The following is a 16,464-nucleotide window of genomic DNA, read 5'->3' on the forward strand; positions in this document are numbered from 1 at the left end:
GAAGTATCTATACGCTCCAGTGAACTTCGGCGTAAACCCTTACCCGTTCCATGCCAGAGAGAGCGGAGTGATGAGTTCCATGCCTGTGAAATCTGCTGAAACAGCGGAGGTGACTTCGGAACGCTGTCGGCCATCTCCCGCAGTGTGTACGCGTACTCGAAGCTTACCCACGGAGCTCTGGTAGTTTATCGGTGCATATATGTGGAATGCTAGTGCGACGCATGCCCCGGCCCACGAGCCGAGATTGCGCACTGGACGGCCGTCGCATCGTCTCGGGAGCACTTCTGAGTCCTGTTACATCGGTGAAGGCACCCCTGTACCGACCTCTACCGCCTCCGTCATGTAGTGGTAGCGTGGTGAACGAGCGGCGAGCACGAGAGCTGCCTTTGTGTGGACCACAAAGAGCCAAGAGCAAAACTTAACTGGTTTACTGCATGGTGAGAAATGAATAGCGACGATACAGCAACAGCAGCCTTGCGCTTTCTAAATGCGAGCTTGATATCTGTAATGCACAGTTTGTAAAGTGCCCCCCACTAGTACAACACACCAGGTTACACGCCACCTGCTGGTTTACGGCATGCTGATAATGCTGAGGCTGCATCGCGGTGCGGCAAACTAGCGGACTCTGGATCTGCCCAGAACGTTCGCTGCTGCTTCTCATTAGCAACAGCAAACTTAACCCCATTTTTTTCTTCTCGCTCGTCCCGAATCAAGAAGCTACGGTCAGCGCATATCTTACAACTGTACGGGCAACTACTGTTTTACCTGCGCTGAAATGCATAAGAACTTCCCTTCCCCATTCGCCCCCTCCCCCGTAACCACACTTCCCTAACAAAAGCTTGTTGTCTCCCCATATTAACGAAATTCATTCAATTTTATTCCCTAACGCAAACCATGCGTCGCTGATCCCGACCCCAGAGCGACCGTGTTGTATTCGATTGAAGGAACTTGCCGAGCTGTTCAATAAGCTGGGAGCCAGACCCGCTGTTTCCTTCTATCTTTATAATCACCCATAGCAAAAAAGAAAAGACCTGGGAAGTTCATATATATATACAAAAAATTGGAGGAACCTTTTTATTACGCATCTCCCTCGGGGCCTCCGGGAAAGCTAATGTCAACGCTATTTTTTTTGTAGTTTGTCCCATGCCCTGTGTACATCCAGCGTCTAGCCGGAAACGCGAGCCATTTTTTGTTTTGATTTACTAATTCGCAGATGAGCAGGTGGTGTATGGTGCCCACAAGTGCGTTACTTTAATTCATCAGCACTTGTCTTTCTTTTTCACGTCCGGTTTCCGCTCGTCAAATTATTGGACTCCTGCCGTACTGATAAAAAGGAAGCAGTGGAGAATTCTATTGCTACCTTTCGGTCAGCCACAGTTCCTATCGCGCCGCCAACATGACTTCGTACCGAGGGAAGGGTTTCATCATTAAGTTATGCTGCTGGTTCCTCTACGTTGGTACATGTAAGTATAATGGTTTCCAAAAGCTCCAGCCCACCTTTTACTTATCACGTCGAGGTTCATAATTCCGAGCACGTATACCCTTTCGGACATTCTTAGTTCAAATGCTTGATCGATGACCGAAAGGTTTACGGTGAAGCCTAGAGGTCACACCGGGAAGTAATAGTTGTGCAGAACACGTTAAGTAACATGAAGTCACTCTAGTTTGCATGTTTTACCAGCTCCTTTGTTCACGCTCTTGAAGAATGGCGGCGCTGAAAGTATTTTTCAGTTGTCCGTGAAGCGTTCCAGTTGACACTATCCGACAGTGCACGTTATAGTGAGCGAAAAGCACGCGTTGTGAATTGACCTCACGTTATACTCGTTCGTATAGTTTCCCCTCCTATGCAACGCAATTGTTCTCCCCGAAAAATTTTGGCACCTCCCTTGGGTAAGAAGCTGCAGGCGGAAGCTTGACGGGTACAGAAAAAATACAACCACACAGATGCGTAAAAACGTTATAATACAAACAGACGCAAAAAAAATGGTGCACGCCTTCGAATATAAAATCTTGTACAGGTGAAGCAGTCGTCGCAAAAAACGCTTTAACGAAATTTTATGGCGAAACAAAGGTGCGGTTTTACCTGAAAAGTTCGAGAGGCCGCGAGCCCACGCCCTGCCTAGATTAAGGGTCACCACGGCTACATTTTTTTGCTAGTTTTACGGGGGGTGAATCACTTTTGTTTCTTTTTTTGGGGGGCATCAATTAGTTAAAGTTTCATTTTCGGTGTCTACATTTGCTACACAAACTTTCAATCAAGCACTTTCATTAAATGCAGCAATATTGTTGAAGTTTAGGCGTGGAGGATGGCCATACAAGAGGAACACGGGGACTATGAAAACCGGATTTTCTGTCCTCTTTAGTGCGGCACATGTTTCTGGAAAAGCTGCGTAATAAAACCGTGAAAAAGCCTCTACCTTGCTCACTTCACTGCTATAGCTATACATACGCCAGTTGTCGTAGGTGTCTCACTTTATCTACCTACCACCAGCGGCTAGCGTTTCTCCGAAAACAGCGATCCGTCAGTCGTTGCCCAGGAACAAACATGTACGCACGATGTCAACGCCTCGCTTTCCTTTTTTTTTTTTCTTGTTTTTTAAAGCTAACTAGGTTTTATCTAGGTTCTGATTTCGCCTCTCATAGTAGCAAAGACGTCAAAGCTCCAGCCCCTTTTACACAAGCGCATTCGATGGAAAGGGCAGCAGATATTTCTCCTGATACCGCTTTTTTTCTATGCTCCTTATTTATTGCATTTTATTCTACTTTTAATCCATTATTTCTACGTGCTTTTCCGTTTTCTCTTTGTTTTTCGACTCACCATGTTCACCCTCTATGAAATGGCAAGCCCCGCCGTTTGTGGGGCTTACCTCTTAAGTATTCATTTCATTTCATCTCTCTCTCTCTCTCTCTCTCTCTCTCTCTCTCTCTCTCTCTCTCTCTCTCTCTCTCTCTCTCTCTCTCTCTTTCTCTCTCTCTCTCTCCCTCTCTTTGCTGAGAATTAAGATATATGTGCAAGGTTGAGCAATGTTTTGCTTTTGTTTCAGTAAAAGAATTGCTGAGCCGTTAAAATTCAATCCTCCTAATACCCTTTTAGATGATTTTTGTACCTCGATACCAATTTATCTTTTTTTTTCACTCCCTTGCGTTTCCTCTTACAGTCGCATTCTTCCCCTGTTCCTACTTGCAGGTCGTGGACAAGACCATTGTAGTTACGAAGGTAATCGGCTTTGCCTACTTGTTCTTCGGAGTTAACAGGGCTGAGCGGTGCGAGACATGAGGTTGCATAATGGTGTTTTCTTGTTAGTTCTCAACGCGAACAACATAGGGATCTCTTTTTTTATGTTTTTTTATGGCCAAATACACAAATACGAGTGGTTATTGTTTCCACGATCAGGCACACATACCACCGCGTTCACTCCTCTCAACAGTTTTCGTGAAAGCCACAACGCTCGCACTAGCTAGCCCGCTTTACATGCCGAGGGCTCCCAACGCTCCTCTTGATTCGCAATTATCAATACGTATTCCAAAGAATTCGCTTGTGGAAAGTGTAGGACAGCGCAAAGGTTATCGAAAGAACTCCAGACGGGGTAAGAAGCCACTCCCACCCCCTGAACCCCGCGCTGCGTGGGTCAAATCAACGGTAAACACGGCAAAACCCCCGGACGTGTCGAGAATGTTCCAAATTCCAATAGGTGGCAAAAGCGCGGTGCAACATACTCAAACTGCCGTAACAGGTTTCAGTATCATCAGCCACCGTTAAGCAATACAAAAAATGGCAGCATCTCCACTCCGTGGCTGATGGCGAGGGTGCGGAGTACGGGGACTCGAAATGACATCCAAGTTGCGCCCCGAGTGACATCCGATTTTCGCCCCGACCGTCATTCGATTTTCCGTCAGTTGCACTTCAATTATTCCCTAAATGGCTTGATGGTGGTGTGCGCACGGATGGTTGCGGACGGTCATTGGGAGGTCCTAATGTACTCCGCACCGTTATAGGCGAATGAGTAAGCCGTTTGACCCTCGGGTACTAACTCGCGGCCGTAGCCTAGTGGGCAAGGCGGCTGACACTAACTCTGTCTGGTCTGCCAGCCACAGGCTCGAATCCTGCCGGTGCCTGTGTGATTTTGTGGGATTGTAAATGCTATGCGCACGGACGCGGACAGATATTGTGAGGTCCTAAGGTACTAACTAAAAAACACAGACGAAGGACATGACAAACCGTGACAGGTGCTTACCATCCAGACATGGCAAGTACAGGCGCGTGGCTGACAAACACAAGCGCCTCTCCTTGCCTAGGGCGTGACAAACAGGGACAGGCGCTGCCCACATCGCGCGTGTCAAGGACAGGTGCGTGGCAGACAAAGACAAGCGACTAACCATGCCTGTCACATCTTTCGTCTAGCTTTTTGAGCTTAGCGTTGCTAACTAGCTCGTACCCGTGCGTCGCTCGGTTGCTGTAACCCCGTACTTTGCGTGCGCAAATTACGCATCCGCGCGCCGCAGGGATTCCAAGCTTGTGATTGAAAGTGGGGCACAGGTGAAGCACTATCTTTAAAACAACGATAATTGTTACCAGTGACAACGTTAAGAATTTCGTTAAAGTGAAAACACCAGCCTGGCAACCCTTATTTATTTTCTTGTTAGTGACTGATCTTGTTCGTATGCCAGATTGAATAAAGAAGATTCAAACACTGAAGTAGCAGAGCGAGTGCCCGGGTTAATTTAGACGCACGGTTTTCCGTAAAGATTGGCTGCGCAGCTATTGGTTGGTGCGCGCCTGTGCCACCAAACAATAGAGAGTTTTAGCATAGCGGCTAGTGGAGGCTCACGCAACGGCGGCGGATTACCGGGACCCGACTGCGCATGCGCCCGCGGGGAGGGAGAGAAGGCCGCCCCTCAGCGGAACCAATGCGCGGGCATGGCGAGGGCCGGCGCGCGGAACTGATCCATTCTACCGGAACGAATCCGCAAGTGCTCTGTCGAGTCCCGGCACCCTCGAGCGTAGCGTTAGCAGACGCTACCCGCTATGCTAAAACTCTCTAATATGCTGCTGATTGGCCGCAGGTGCCTGCCGTACACGGCGGAATACTGCGAAATTCCGCATTCAGTTCTCGTTGATGTTTGCCAGGCTCGGTGACCAAATGAAGGAACCTCTTCCCGGCCTGCTGTTCGACAAGCGCTGCCGCATAGTTGGTTGGGAAGCAAGCAAGCACGCTAGCATTCGCTCCTTCACATCAGTCACTGCAAATTAGGAGCAAGTAGTAATTGGGGCGCTTTAAAGCATTCAAGTCTCACTCCAGCCCCTTCCTTGTGATCCCCTTTCCCGTCTTGTAGCCCTGGAATCCTCTAAGGCGGGAACCACGGGCTCTAATTAACTCGTCTGTCTGCTCCCTTCCCACTAAGCTTTCTCGTGTGGAGGAAGTTTCTCTCCGGGGGCTTCGCGTTGGGGTGGCCCTTGCACCATCAGTTATCTGGACTCGGGCCCTCGCAACAGAAGATCCAATAACCTGTCCTTGAGCTCCGAAGGCTGAGGGGGACGCCAGGCATCTCTTGTGGATATTCCCGGGCACGTAGACCGCTGTAGACAATGCACTCAGGCACGCTGGTCTCCCGCAAGGTAAACGGGATTAATAAAACCACTTTTTGCAGGACAACACATGCTACAAGTCGCCATTGAAGTTTCACACCGAAACCGGACTGCATTCTTTCATATAGACCTACGCTCCCACCCGACAACTCTTCTGACTTTTGCTACCATGACTTTCGTACCTAACTCTTTCCCTTATTTTCCCTCCTCCTTTCCGATTAGGTGTCTTACATACCTACATACTACTACGACATTTCAAGAGAGACTTGCAGCCTGAGCTCAGCGTAGATCATCCATGCCGGTCTCCGGCGTTTTGCTGTCACAGACACGGAAGAGCGGAAAAGAGGGCATCTATGCGCTCATTTTCCCAGCAAGGTCAGTAACGTCGTTATTTTATGTTTGTTGTAGTTTTTGTGTTTATACCACTGTACTGTGTACCTAAAGCTGCGTGAATTCTTGTTTGCGTGGCCGCCTCGGCCTCCTAGCTGTCATTCTCGTTCCCGATAGTACTGTGAAGTTGACGATTTGTGTATAATCTTGAATTCAAATTTAGCGTGCACTGCATACTTGGACGAGGAACAGAGGCAGTGGAAAAAGAAAACCAGACGTTGGCGCGCAAACAAACACCTGCTTCTTGTAGCCAACGTGCCTGTGGTTTGTCTTTTCCTAGTCCCTGTTTCTCGTTCAAGTATGCAGCATACGCTAAATTCAAATTACGATGCGATGTCCCCACACACTCCGGCCGCAGTTTCAAGCGTTTCGTTATTGTTCCTTTTGTGTAGGAGCTGTTACGAATCGGCCAACGCCGCCGTATTTTCCCGCATCAGCCACCACGTGGGAATCGACCCCGTGCGCCCGCGTGTCGGTGAATCGGTGAATCGGTGAATCGCCGGGTCAGTCACCTCGCTTTGCAACGCGCCTCCGGCGTCTGCCAGCGGCACGCCCAGGCATTCTTCACGACGTTCGGCACACCCTTCAGGCACCTGCGCGTCGGTGAGTCCCGTCTTGACATCCCCGGCTCAGACGTTTCGCTATCGGCGCGATCAACATTCGATAGCGCGACCCCGGCACCTTTCAAGGACACTCTCTCCCCCACTCTCGGACGCCACGTGGGACGAAGTCGATGACTCACGAACTATGGAAAGAGCGTGTGGGTGTCTGTGATATTCGTGACGAAGTTACTCTCCATGCGGTCGCTCTGCTCGTGTCCTGTATTGTAACCTCGCCCGTCAGGGCATTGTATGTTTTTTTGGCTTCGGCTCACCTCTCGCTATGAAGTAAACAGTTACGTTATCCTACTGCTCTGGACTTCTTCACGGCTGCAACAGCGGCTGGCCGCTCGCATCATACACGCTACCCATCGTATGTTGGAGGCCACGGAGAACGGATCGGGTGCCCCCGCCCGGTCGCAACAGAGCCCATAACGTTGCTCAAGTTTGATCGAACCGGTGGCGTGTACTCCCCGAAGCGCAGTCTTGGATGTGTGAGGTGCAGTGCCTCGATCGTAAGTATGCGTGCGTTTGATAGCGTTAATCTCGCGAGTATGTAGTGTGCACGCATCAGAGTTCTAGCTCTTCGGGCCGTTAAGTTGCGTTGGGGGAGATGAATGGGAAACTTCGCTTATGTACAGAGAACGTAAGGATATCGCGGTCAAAGGTAAAAAAAAGCGTGAAACCGTGAGCCAAAAAAGACGGAAGAGGGAGAGAGAAAGGATAGACCAAATGACGGCGGCAGAATCAGATAGCCCGAGGGGCTGTGATTGCTACGCGGCATTTTGGGCCCTTTATGAGGAGGCACCAGGAGCAACTGTCAGTAAAGTGTACATTGAAGGTGAATGGAAGAAGCTGCGTATGGGACAAATAGTATGGGGCAGGGCATAAAGTCACTGAAAATTTGAAAGCGCACAAATAACACGTATAGGCAGGAGGGACACACTACAGTCTCGTCAAACAAAGTATGACACCCACACTTTTTTATAATGCGCAGGAAGATTTGCGCCCGTTGAATTCGTTATTGTAAACAATTTACTCATCTTCAAAATCAAACTGCGCGCAAATTAACGAGGACGTGAACACACTGAAGACACCACTGCGCTTGTGGTGTCTTCAGTGTGTTCACGTCCTCGTTAATTTGCGCGCAGTTTGATTTTTAAGATGCGTCAATACCAACTCGCCCAACTTTCGAGTCTCAAACAATTTACTGCTCTCCGAGATGGACGCTTAGACAGTGTCTTGTCTGGCCCACATACACGGACTTACATGAAAACGAAATTCTGTAAACCATGCCAATCGTACAACGAATTAAAGGCTGCGCATGGTGAACACTGCACTCGTTCCTCCCTTTCCTTGGATGATCCTTGTTATTAACAATGCGGCAGAGATTGCCCACTTTTGCTTTTGCAGAAAACAACACACAGGACAACGCGCTGTGTGTTCTTTTCTTGTCGTGGGTTGTACTGTGTGGTCTATATTCTATGTCGCCATATTTTACGCATTTTGTTTTTCAAAGATGTACCCAACTTTCAGTTGTGCTGACACAGCATTTAATCCTGCTCCTGCAGCATCTGCATAGGAAAGCTTCCAGTGGAAAAAAAGTGCTTGGACCTGGCCCCTACAATGTTGGTTCAGGGCCTGGAGGGCTAGCCTTGGTCTAAATCCTTTCTGGGTGCCCATGGAAAGCAGGTCAACGCCTCCAGAATTGGGTTATTGTTTTGGGGTACACTCGAAATTAGCAGCAGACAGGCTGCGTCTGCTCACAGACCACCCTGGTAGTATATAAGGGAAATTATATTATAAGGGACATTATAAACATTATAAGGGAAATTCCGCCCACATTCAATTCGTACATAAAGGATACAACTCATTTTCTAAGTGAAATAAAAGACCTCACGATACCGGATGACTCCTTACTTGTAACATTAGATGTAGCCTCTTTGTATACAAACATACCTCACGCCGGTGGAATAGAATCCGTCATAAGAGCCTACGAAAATTCACAAGGGGACAAACCGATTGACAGCAACACTTTGGCCAAACTATTAACTTTAATACTTGAATTAAACAATTTTGAATTCAGTAACCAGCACTACGTCCAAATAAGTGGCACATGTAGGGGACAAAAATAGGCCCAAATTATGCAAACATATTCATGGGAACCCTTGAGAGACAGTTCTTGGAGAACTTCCCTTTAAAACCACTGTTTTACAAGCGGTACATCGACGACATTTTCTTGGTTTGGTCTCATGGTGAGGAAGCCCTGAATCAATTCATATCCGATTTCAACAGTGCTCACAGTGATATCTAATTCTCACATGACTATTCAACTTCTACAATAAATTTCCTTGACATGCAGATAACAACTAACGGACACAGACTGGATACTTCGGTGTACAGAAAACCCACCGACCGACACCAATACTTGAACTTTCACAGCAGCCATGTGAGACACTGCAAAACGGCCATTCCATACAGCCAAGCCCTACGCTTCCGCAGAATTTGCTCTAACCAAAATGACTTCGCTTCTAATTGTGATCAGTTCCGCATTGACCTCGCACGACAAAAATACCCACTACCACTCATTGAAGATTCAATCAGGAAGGCATCAGAACAGGAGCGTTCTAGCCTTATTAGTGGCAATAAAACCTCCACTTAGAGGTCACAAACCAATCTGATTCTGACATATTCGGCATCTGGCCCAAACGTCAATGAAATTGTAAGAAGACACCACAACATCTTGCTCCAGAGTGAAAGAATGAAGCACGTCATTCCAGACCCACCACGCGTGGTGTATCGCCGGTGTTGCGACCGGGCGGGGCCACCCGATCCGATCTCCGTGGCCTCCGACATACGAGTGGTAGCGTGTATGATGCGAGCGGCCAGCCGCTGTTGCAGCCGTGAAGAAGTCCAGAAGCCGTAGGCTAACGTAACTGTTTACTTCATAGGGAGAGGTGAGCCGAAGCCAAAGAACAATGCCCCGACGGGCGAGGTTACAATACAGGACTCGAGCAGAGCGACAACATCGATTCGCTGCTCTAACAGGAATGGTTTACAACGCTTGGGCAGCTATATTTATACCCAAAAGCGATAACGATCAAACGCAACAAGCGGCAACACGCCACGAACGTCACAGACACACACAACACTCTTTCCAGAGTTCGTAAGCGTTCATAGCCTCGGCGCGCGTTGAGTCCGGGAGAGGGGAGAGAGGACTCCGTTGCGATCGACGGGGCCTCTGTGTCCTTGAAGAGCGTGGAGACGAGCCTCGCCGCCAGCCGCCGAAGTTTTGAAATGCGCCGAGAGCAAAGCGTCTGACGCGGCTTGTCGCAACTTGCCACTGACATGGTGGCGCGTGTTTTTGAAGGCGCACACAGGGGCTTCACCGCACAGCCGAGGAGTGATGCGGGACAGTACGGCGGCGCTGGCCGATTCATAACACCGGGCAAGAAACATCAGAGACATTGTAACATCATCTCGATCAAGAGAAACTAGTTTCACAGGTTCCACACCATGTGGAAAACCCCGGTGCAAATTGTGTCTAATGAAGACACCAACAACAAGCGCTCAGAGCAGGGAATCTGACTTTTCCATGCAGATCAGGGGCAACTTTAATTGTGACACTGAAAATATAGTTTACCTCCTAGAATGTGGTGATTGTGGTGCGCAATATATTGGACAGACTGAAAATTCTTTTAGAGCTCGCATCAATAATCACAGATCCGATGCAAAAACAAAACCTTATCTCCCTCTTTCAAAACATATCAACTCTTTGAAACACCCGTTCGACCAATTTAAGGCCACATCAGGATTTAAAACCCATTTCGACAGGAAAGCCTGCGAATCTTATCTGACCCACAAATATAACACTCTCACAAGAGGTATCAATGAGTCTCAGGGAAGGCTGTCGTGCCTTCAAACCTAGATCTTGTAGCGGCACGTATCGCACGTTACCACTTCTCAACCGTTGGATGGTTCATCGTTGTCAGCAGGTTACTTTTCCGTATGCTTTAATGCTTCTCCTGCACGAAATCTTGCTGTATCCCATCATTACACTTTCCAAGCACTATTCGGTCTACTGTTGTGAACAATTAACTTATTTTCTCCGTATGCTTCATTGCTCTTTTGCCCGAAATGTCACTTTGTAAGCTATTTTTTGTTCACTGCTATGGTTCCCCATGTTCTACGATTTGTACAGGTGTATTCTTTGTATTCTTTCGTTTGTCAGTTTGTTTAAAGAATGCTGTGTGCGAATTTATACTGCCATTGATGACTAACTACGAAGTGTCTTTTTTTTTTTCCTAGATCACTGAAAATTTGTTCTCGTACGTGCGTCACATTTTTATTTTCTTTTTTTCCATTATGACTGCAAGCCCTTGGTACTTGCACGAATAAGAAATGTAAGCTACAAATTTGTTATATCTATCCATTTCATGCCATGAGCCGGGGGCTCGTTTAACTTCTTTTCTCTGTGTGCTGTTTCTTTGTTTATCTCCTGCCTTGTATTGCATTTCTCAAGGCACTCGTACAAGCTGTGCTCTTCACTTTATAATAAAGTTTTCTACTACTACTACATTCCCTTCTTGGGTGGCTCCCGCGCCCCTCCCTCGGCGTCGGCGCCCATCGAGGGGTCGTCATTGTGCGCTTTGTGCCCGGAACGCGGGCTGTGGACAAGCCATATTTGCGGCTATGTCTCTTCAGGAAGCGGCGGCATTTTCCTTTGAGGACGCGGCCCCTCGCTAATCCACCCTCCTGGGCTCTTTAACTTTAACGTCGCCTTCTTCCTGAGACATAGCTGGCGTTTTGCGTAGACTAATTGTCGATTCCACGCGTCCGCCTTTTGCGGCAGGTTGTTTTCGCTTCTTTGGAGTGAGATGCCCAGCACCCCTTCCTTATTTGTTTACTTTTCTTAATATTGCTGTGTGAGGGTGGGCGGTGGCTGAAGGAAACATACTTCCTGAGTGCCTCGCTTTTGCTTTTCGCCGCGTTGTATATTGAAATGGATTACCTGCGCGCCCAATCCTGCACTACGTTTCTTCACTTTCCACTTGTTTCTTGCTGTACTTTCCTTTTGTAGCTTTTTGAAATCATGTGTCCACGTGCTCGCAGCGCTCCGCTCCCTACGAGCTTCACTTGAAAAAGGCTGGACCCCAGCCGAAACATCGTATTAAATGTCGTTATGCTTTTCGTGGTGATTCTAATTTAATATATATGTATACGACAGAAATAAGGGTTGGCAGTCAAGGAAACCTCGGAAAGCAAAGGGGAGAATGTGGTAGGTCATTGAAACAGATAAAGAATTTTAAAAATAGTCCCAGTATGTGTGTGTGTATATATATATATATATATATATATATATATATATATATATATATATATATATATATATATATATATAACATAATAATAATGAAAGACTGAGGTCTGAAGGTTTAATTGCAAGTGCGAAGGCCTTTTATTCGGGGCGCAGCGGCCCGAACCCAAGAGCCTCCGAGCAACGATGATGATGCACTGATGGCAAGAAAATGCAGCGAGAAAGGCTGGCACTCAGAGTTATTCGTTGGTGCTCACAATAATGATATTTATATTAATATTTGTGTTTTCATTCTGCAAACACTTTATTGAGCTGTGAACATTATCAGAACTCTCCAAAATGTTGTGTGCATGCTTCATGCCTTTTATTAATTTGTCACTAGTTTAAGTCTGGAATCACATTAATGGATAGAAGATGGAAAAGCTTTTGCATGGTTTCTTTTTGTTGCTTGTCGTTCGTTAGGACCTCTCGACAAAAATTTGTTTTGCAAAGTGTTCGCAGTGACCTCACATGGTTTGTCAGCCTGTGATATACACTAAACAGTGCCTCTTCAAGCCCAGACGTTTACGCTTTCCGCCTCAGTATGAAAAGCAGCTGCTGGGGCCAGGATCGAAACCATGCCCTTGGTGTTAAGCACAAACTGTTGGTCCGACTGTTTGTCTGCCTGTCCCCTGCACCATTCCTATTGGCTGCGACGAATTCCAGAGAACGCATGCACTGACTGTCTTTTGGGAGTCTGCCACTGTTGGGTTTCTTGGGATTCATGTGTGAGCAGAGTTCCTGGAGTGGAGCGACGATCAGGGGAACAAAGCTTGACCGGCGATGCCACACTTGTCAGTGGTACACCCTGTACGCCCCTCGCTTTACAAGACATGATGCTGCCTGTTTGAAATGCTTGTTTTAGGGTTTAAGGTATGCCCGCAAGGAGCTTTGACGGCCGTATTGTTGTTGCTCAAACTAGACGGGACCAAGTCAGCCATGTCGTCACCTTTTATTCCACCTTGTATTCCATGGTTGATGCAGCTAATCAATCATTTTTTTCACATGCAACAACAATCCTTTTGCTATCTACGCATTCATGTTATTAATTCACCATAATGGCAGAAATGCAGGAGGAAATTATAACTGCAATGTCAGCAAGCTCGCTTTGGTAGCATGCTCAAGCGTTTGAGACACCCGCAGAGCACTTGAGATCTGCTTTGCCTCCTCCAGCATCTGTGCACTCGAGCAAACCGACAGGCACGTCCTGTATTTTCACACACTACCCCACACTGCTGTATTTGTGGACAGATACATTACAGCAAATGAAATGATACACCCTAGTAGCGCAAGTGATGCAAAAATTGACCTTACTGTCAAAAGATGGGCAACTTGTTCAAGGGTGCGAACTCCATGAGAAGAACCAGGCAGGATAGTGTAAAAAAAAACATGTACGAATGTAAAATGATGCAACACCATTTTGAGTGACACAATGTGGAGTTTTATGTACACCGCCACAGACAATGATGATGAGTGGCACTGGTGCCACTGCCAGGCCAGGCAGCTCAGGACAAAGATCACATTTGGTCAGTTCTGGCGAAAGTACAAACCTTTTGCGCGCACTAGAGAAGCTGCTTGCCATTCTTGTGTCTTTTACAATGGGAGCACAGTCGGGGGATGATAAAAATTCGCCCATCCACACATCATTCAGAATACTTAAGTGTTGTGATCTTTGCACAGAATTTAATAAATAGTTCGGTTGAGCACGGCACTGTCGCACAGTTCTGCAAAGGACTTCTGGATTGCACTGCACAGGGCGCTGTTGCTGGGAAGGCACCCTTCGGGAGACTCCGCCTTGTCCTCCGCCTTTGTAGTGGACTTCTCCAGCTGATTGGTTGAAAAAGCTGTGACAAACAAGTCCAGAGGGAAACCAGATGACCCAGTGAATGAAGAGGGAAACAAGACTGCTGAGCTTAATGCTCACACCTAACAGCCTCTCTGCAATTGACCTACAAATAAAGCAATGGGGTTTATTATTCGCAACAAATTATTACTGCTAAATCTTTTAAGCCCGATACCTTTTCAGGTGCAGACTTATTACAGGGGCCATGCAGACAAACCACAAGTTTGGTTCATTCGAATGATTGCCTCGTTAGAATTATACTAACAACACTTTTAACGTAAACTTTGCTCAAATAAGCTATATAATTAGGAAAAAATGGAATGGCCATGCGACCCACTACCTCATTTCCCGCAACAGAATCTATGATGTCATATGCCCATCTCCGCGACTGGCTGAGGCCAGCCAAAGCAAGCGCAAATTAGGTGCGGCTTGTAAACTAGCCGAACAAGCCGTTTGTGCTTAAAGGTGTTGTGCCACCAAATTTTAACTCTGTAAAAAGCCTGCTGTAAGCTTTCTCTGCATGCAACGACCCTCAACACGAAGTGCTGGGTACAGCAAGCGCTTAATATATATTTTAATTCGCTTCTAAAAATTACCTAAATGCTCTTCTCGAAATCGGGACCCATCGCTAGCGCCACTAACCATGACGTCAGTCAAATGCCAGCATAACAAAGTTTGTGACGTCATACAACGTTAGCGACTCGAGCGACGTCAACGTGAACTCCAGTTACCACAGTTTGTTTGGTCGCTTGGTCGTATCAGACACACTATGCCGACACGACGGCGACGCGACGCCGAGTCGAACTATCGGCCAACTGCCAATTAGCCAACTATCGGCCAACGAGTCGAACTATCGGCCAATCGGCCAACTATCGGCCAACTGCCAACTACCAATCGGCCAACTGCCAAACTATCGGCCAATTGCCAGACCGCGTTGTCACACTACGCCGACGGCGACACAAACACATTGGCCGATGGAAAGTCGCCGTAGTGTGACTGACTCGCCGACCGAAGACGCCAACGAAACCGGTCGCCTGACTGGTCGCCCGACGCGTCGTCAGGAATCGACCGAGAAGCGAAAACTGCGCCACAACAACATTCGTGCCGCAATGAACGCGGCTCTATTTTGTTAGTTTCTGGAGTGTAATAAACTCAGTAAGTTCCATGAAGCCCATACAACTCAACACTAGCGCTAATGCGATTTGTATTTTGGCGTTCGACGCTTCGGCCGTGCTCTTCGGCGACACCGCTACCCCGGAATGCGTGTGCGATCGGCTCGCCTATAGAAAATGTAAGGTCAGTTTCGTGCAGAAGAAGAGTTACATAGGGTAATTTGGGTAATAAGAGATCAGTTACGGCAAAGGTTTTTACGTAAAACGTAAAACCAAACTACGGCAAGCACTATCCCTTCAGTGCAAAATCGCAGTCGCAGCCGGGCACACTTATTTTTGCGAGCGCTTTCGCAAAAGAGCAGAGTTGATGGCGATAAGCTGTTGCGGGGGCTTCGCGGAACCTTGCTGCGCAAGCGCTATTTAAGAAATTTGAATTTACAAGTCAGGAATTCTGTAAACTAGCTAGTAAACACCGACGTACGACTCCAAGGATGGGCCTCCATCTAGCACACCGGCTACATCGCGGTGGGAAACGTTCGTTTGGTGGCTCAGTGGTCTCGCGCGTTGCGCCAACACGGTCAACGTTGCTGGTTCGATTCGCGGCGGGGGCAACATTTTTTTTTTTTTTTTGAACGTTTTTTTAGCATTTTTATGGTTTGCATATCCATAGTTTTCATTTGTCTGCATCCGAGGATGCAGACAAAGAATCCGTGTCGGAGCTGTCGCGGCTTGACGTGACGAGTCAGCGTGTTTACTTCCGTGGTGAAGCACGTATCTGGGGGAGCAGACGCCGCAGTAAAGTCGCAACGTACCGCAGCGCCGCATGGTAGACACACGTGGCAGAGCGCCCTCGCAACACTGTGACGTCACTGCTTGAATCGGCGCCCAGAAACCGAAACCGGATCCTGTTCACATGAATCATGCAATAATAATTTTTTTACTCAGAATATGTGCATGTGCGAGCATGTATCATGCTTTTTAACGAAATATAAAACGTTTGCAACAAAGAATGCACAAGCAACAAATTTGGTGGCACAACACCTTTAAATTTAGGGCACATTCTTTTTATTGCAGTAAGAATAGTGGGGTAAACAGTGGAAGTTATGAAAGTACACGTAAACATAGAAGTACCGAGGCGTACTGCTGTTGGTACTGGGCGCGCTATGCTTGTGATAGCTGCAGAGCAGTGCGGTGCTTTGGGGTTGTCTCACACGACACTGTCCAATTGGCGTGAGCAACATTGTTTACATGACCCCGTTTGTAGAGTATACCCCCTGTTTCATGAAACAATTACTACCTACCGCAACGAGCCAGGTATAAATGTGGCCCAAAACAAAGCAAAGGCGAATAGTGGTGTGGAGCAGTATGGTGGCGCCATCTAGGAGGACTGATGGTAAACAAGGCTCCACAGTCTGCTCCAGACTGCACAGCCCACCCGAAGTTCGCTCAAAGACCCAGCCATTTGATGTCATGGCAGGCATCACAAAACACATGATTTGGTGGGAGAATCAAAATTTTAACTTCAATTGATTAATTTCTCAGTGAATAAAGCATCACTTGCTGCCTGAAAAGCACTG

At 47.5% G+C, this 16,464-nt stretch overlaps 1 protein-coding gene across 2 annotated transcripts in view; it reads right to left on the reverse strand.

The window, feature by feature from the left end:
- Nucleotides 1-12,868: 12,868 nt before the first annotated feature.
- The window catches only part of Ints2 (integrator complex subunit 2), a 49,828-nt gene continuing 46,232 nt past the window's right edge, over nucleotides 12,869-16,464 (reverse strand). For both annotated transcript variants that reach the window (XM_077677439.1, XM_077677440.1), the window contains exon 21: nucleotides 12,869-13,776. In XM_077677439.1, the coding sequence (XP_077533565.1) occupies nucleotides 13,616-13,776 (161 nt within the window). In that variant the 3' untranslated portion in view covers nucleotides 12,869-13,615. The remainder of the gene's footprint in view (nucleotides 13,777-16,464) is intronic.

This window comes from Haemaphysalis longicornis, unplaced genomic scaffold, assembly GCF_048455015.1.
Source record: "Haemaphysalis longicornis isolate Haplotype H1 unplaced genomic scaffold, Haemaphysalis longicornis Haplotype H1 scaffold_7, whole genome shotgun sequence".
In the NCBI taxonomy this organism is placed as follows: Eukaryota; Metazoa; Arthropoda; class Arachnida; order Ixodida; family Ixodidae; genus Haemaphysalis; species Haemaphysalis longicornis.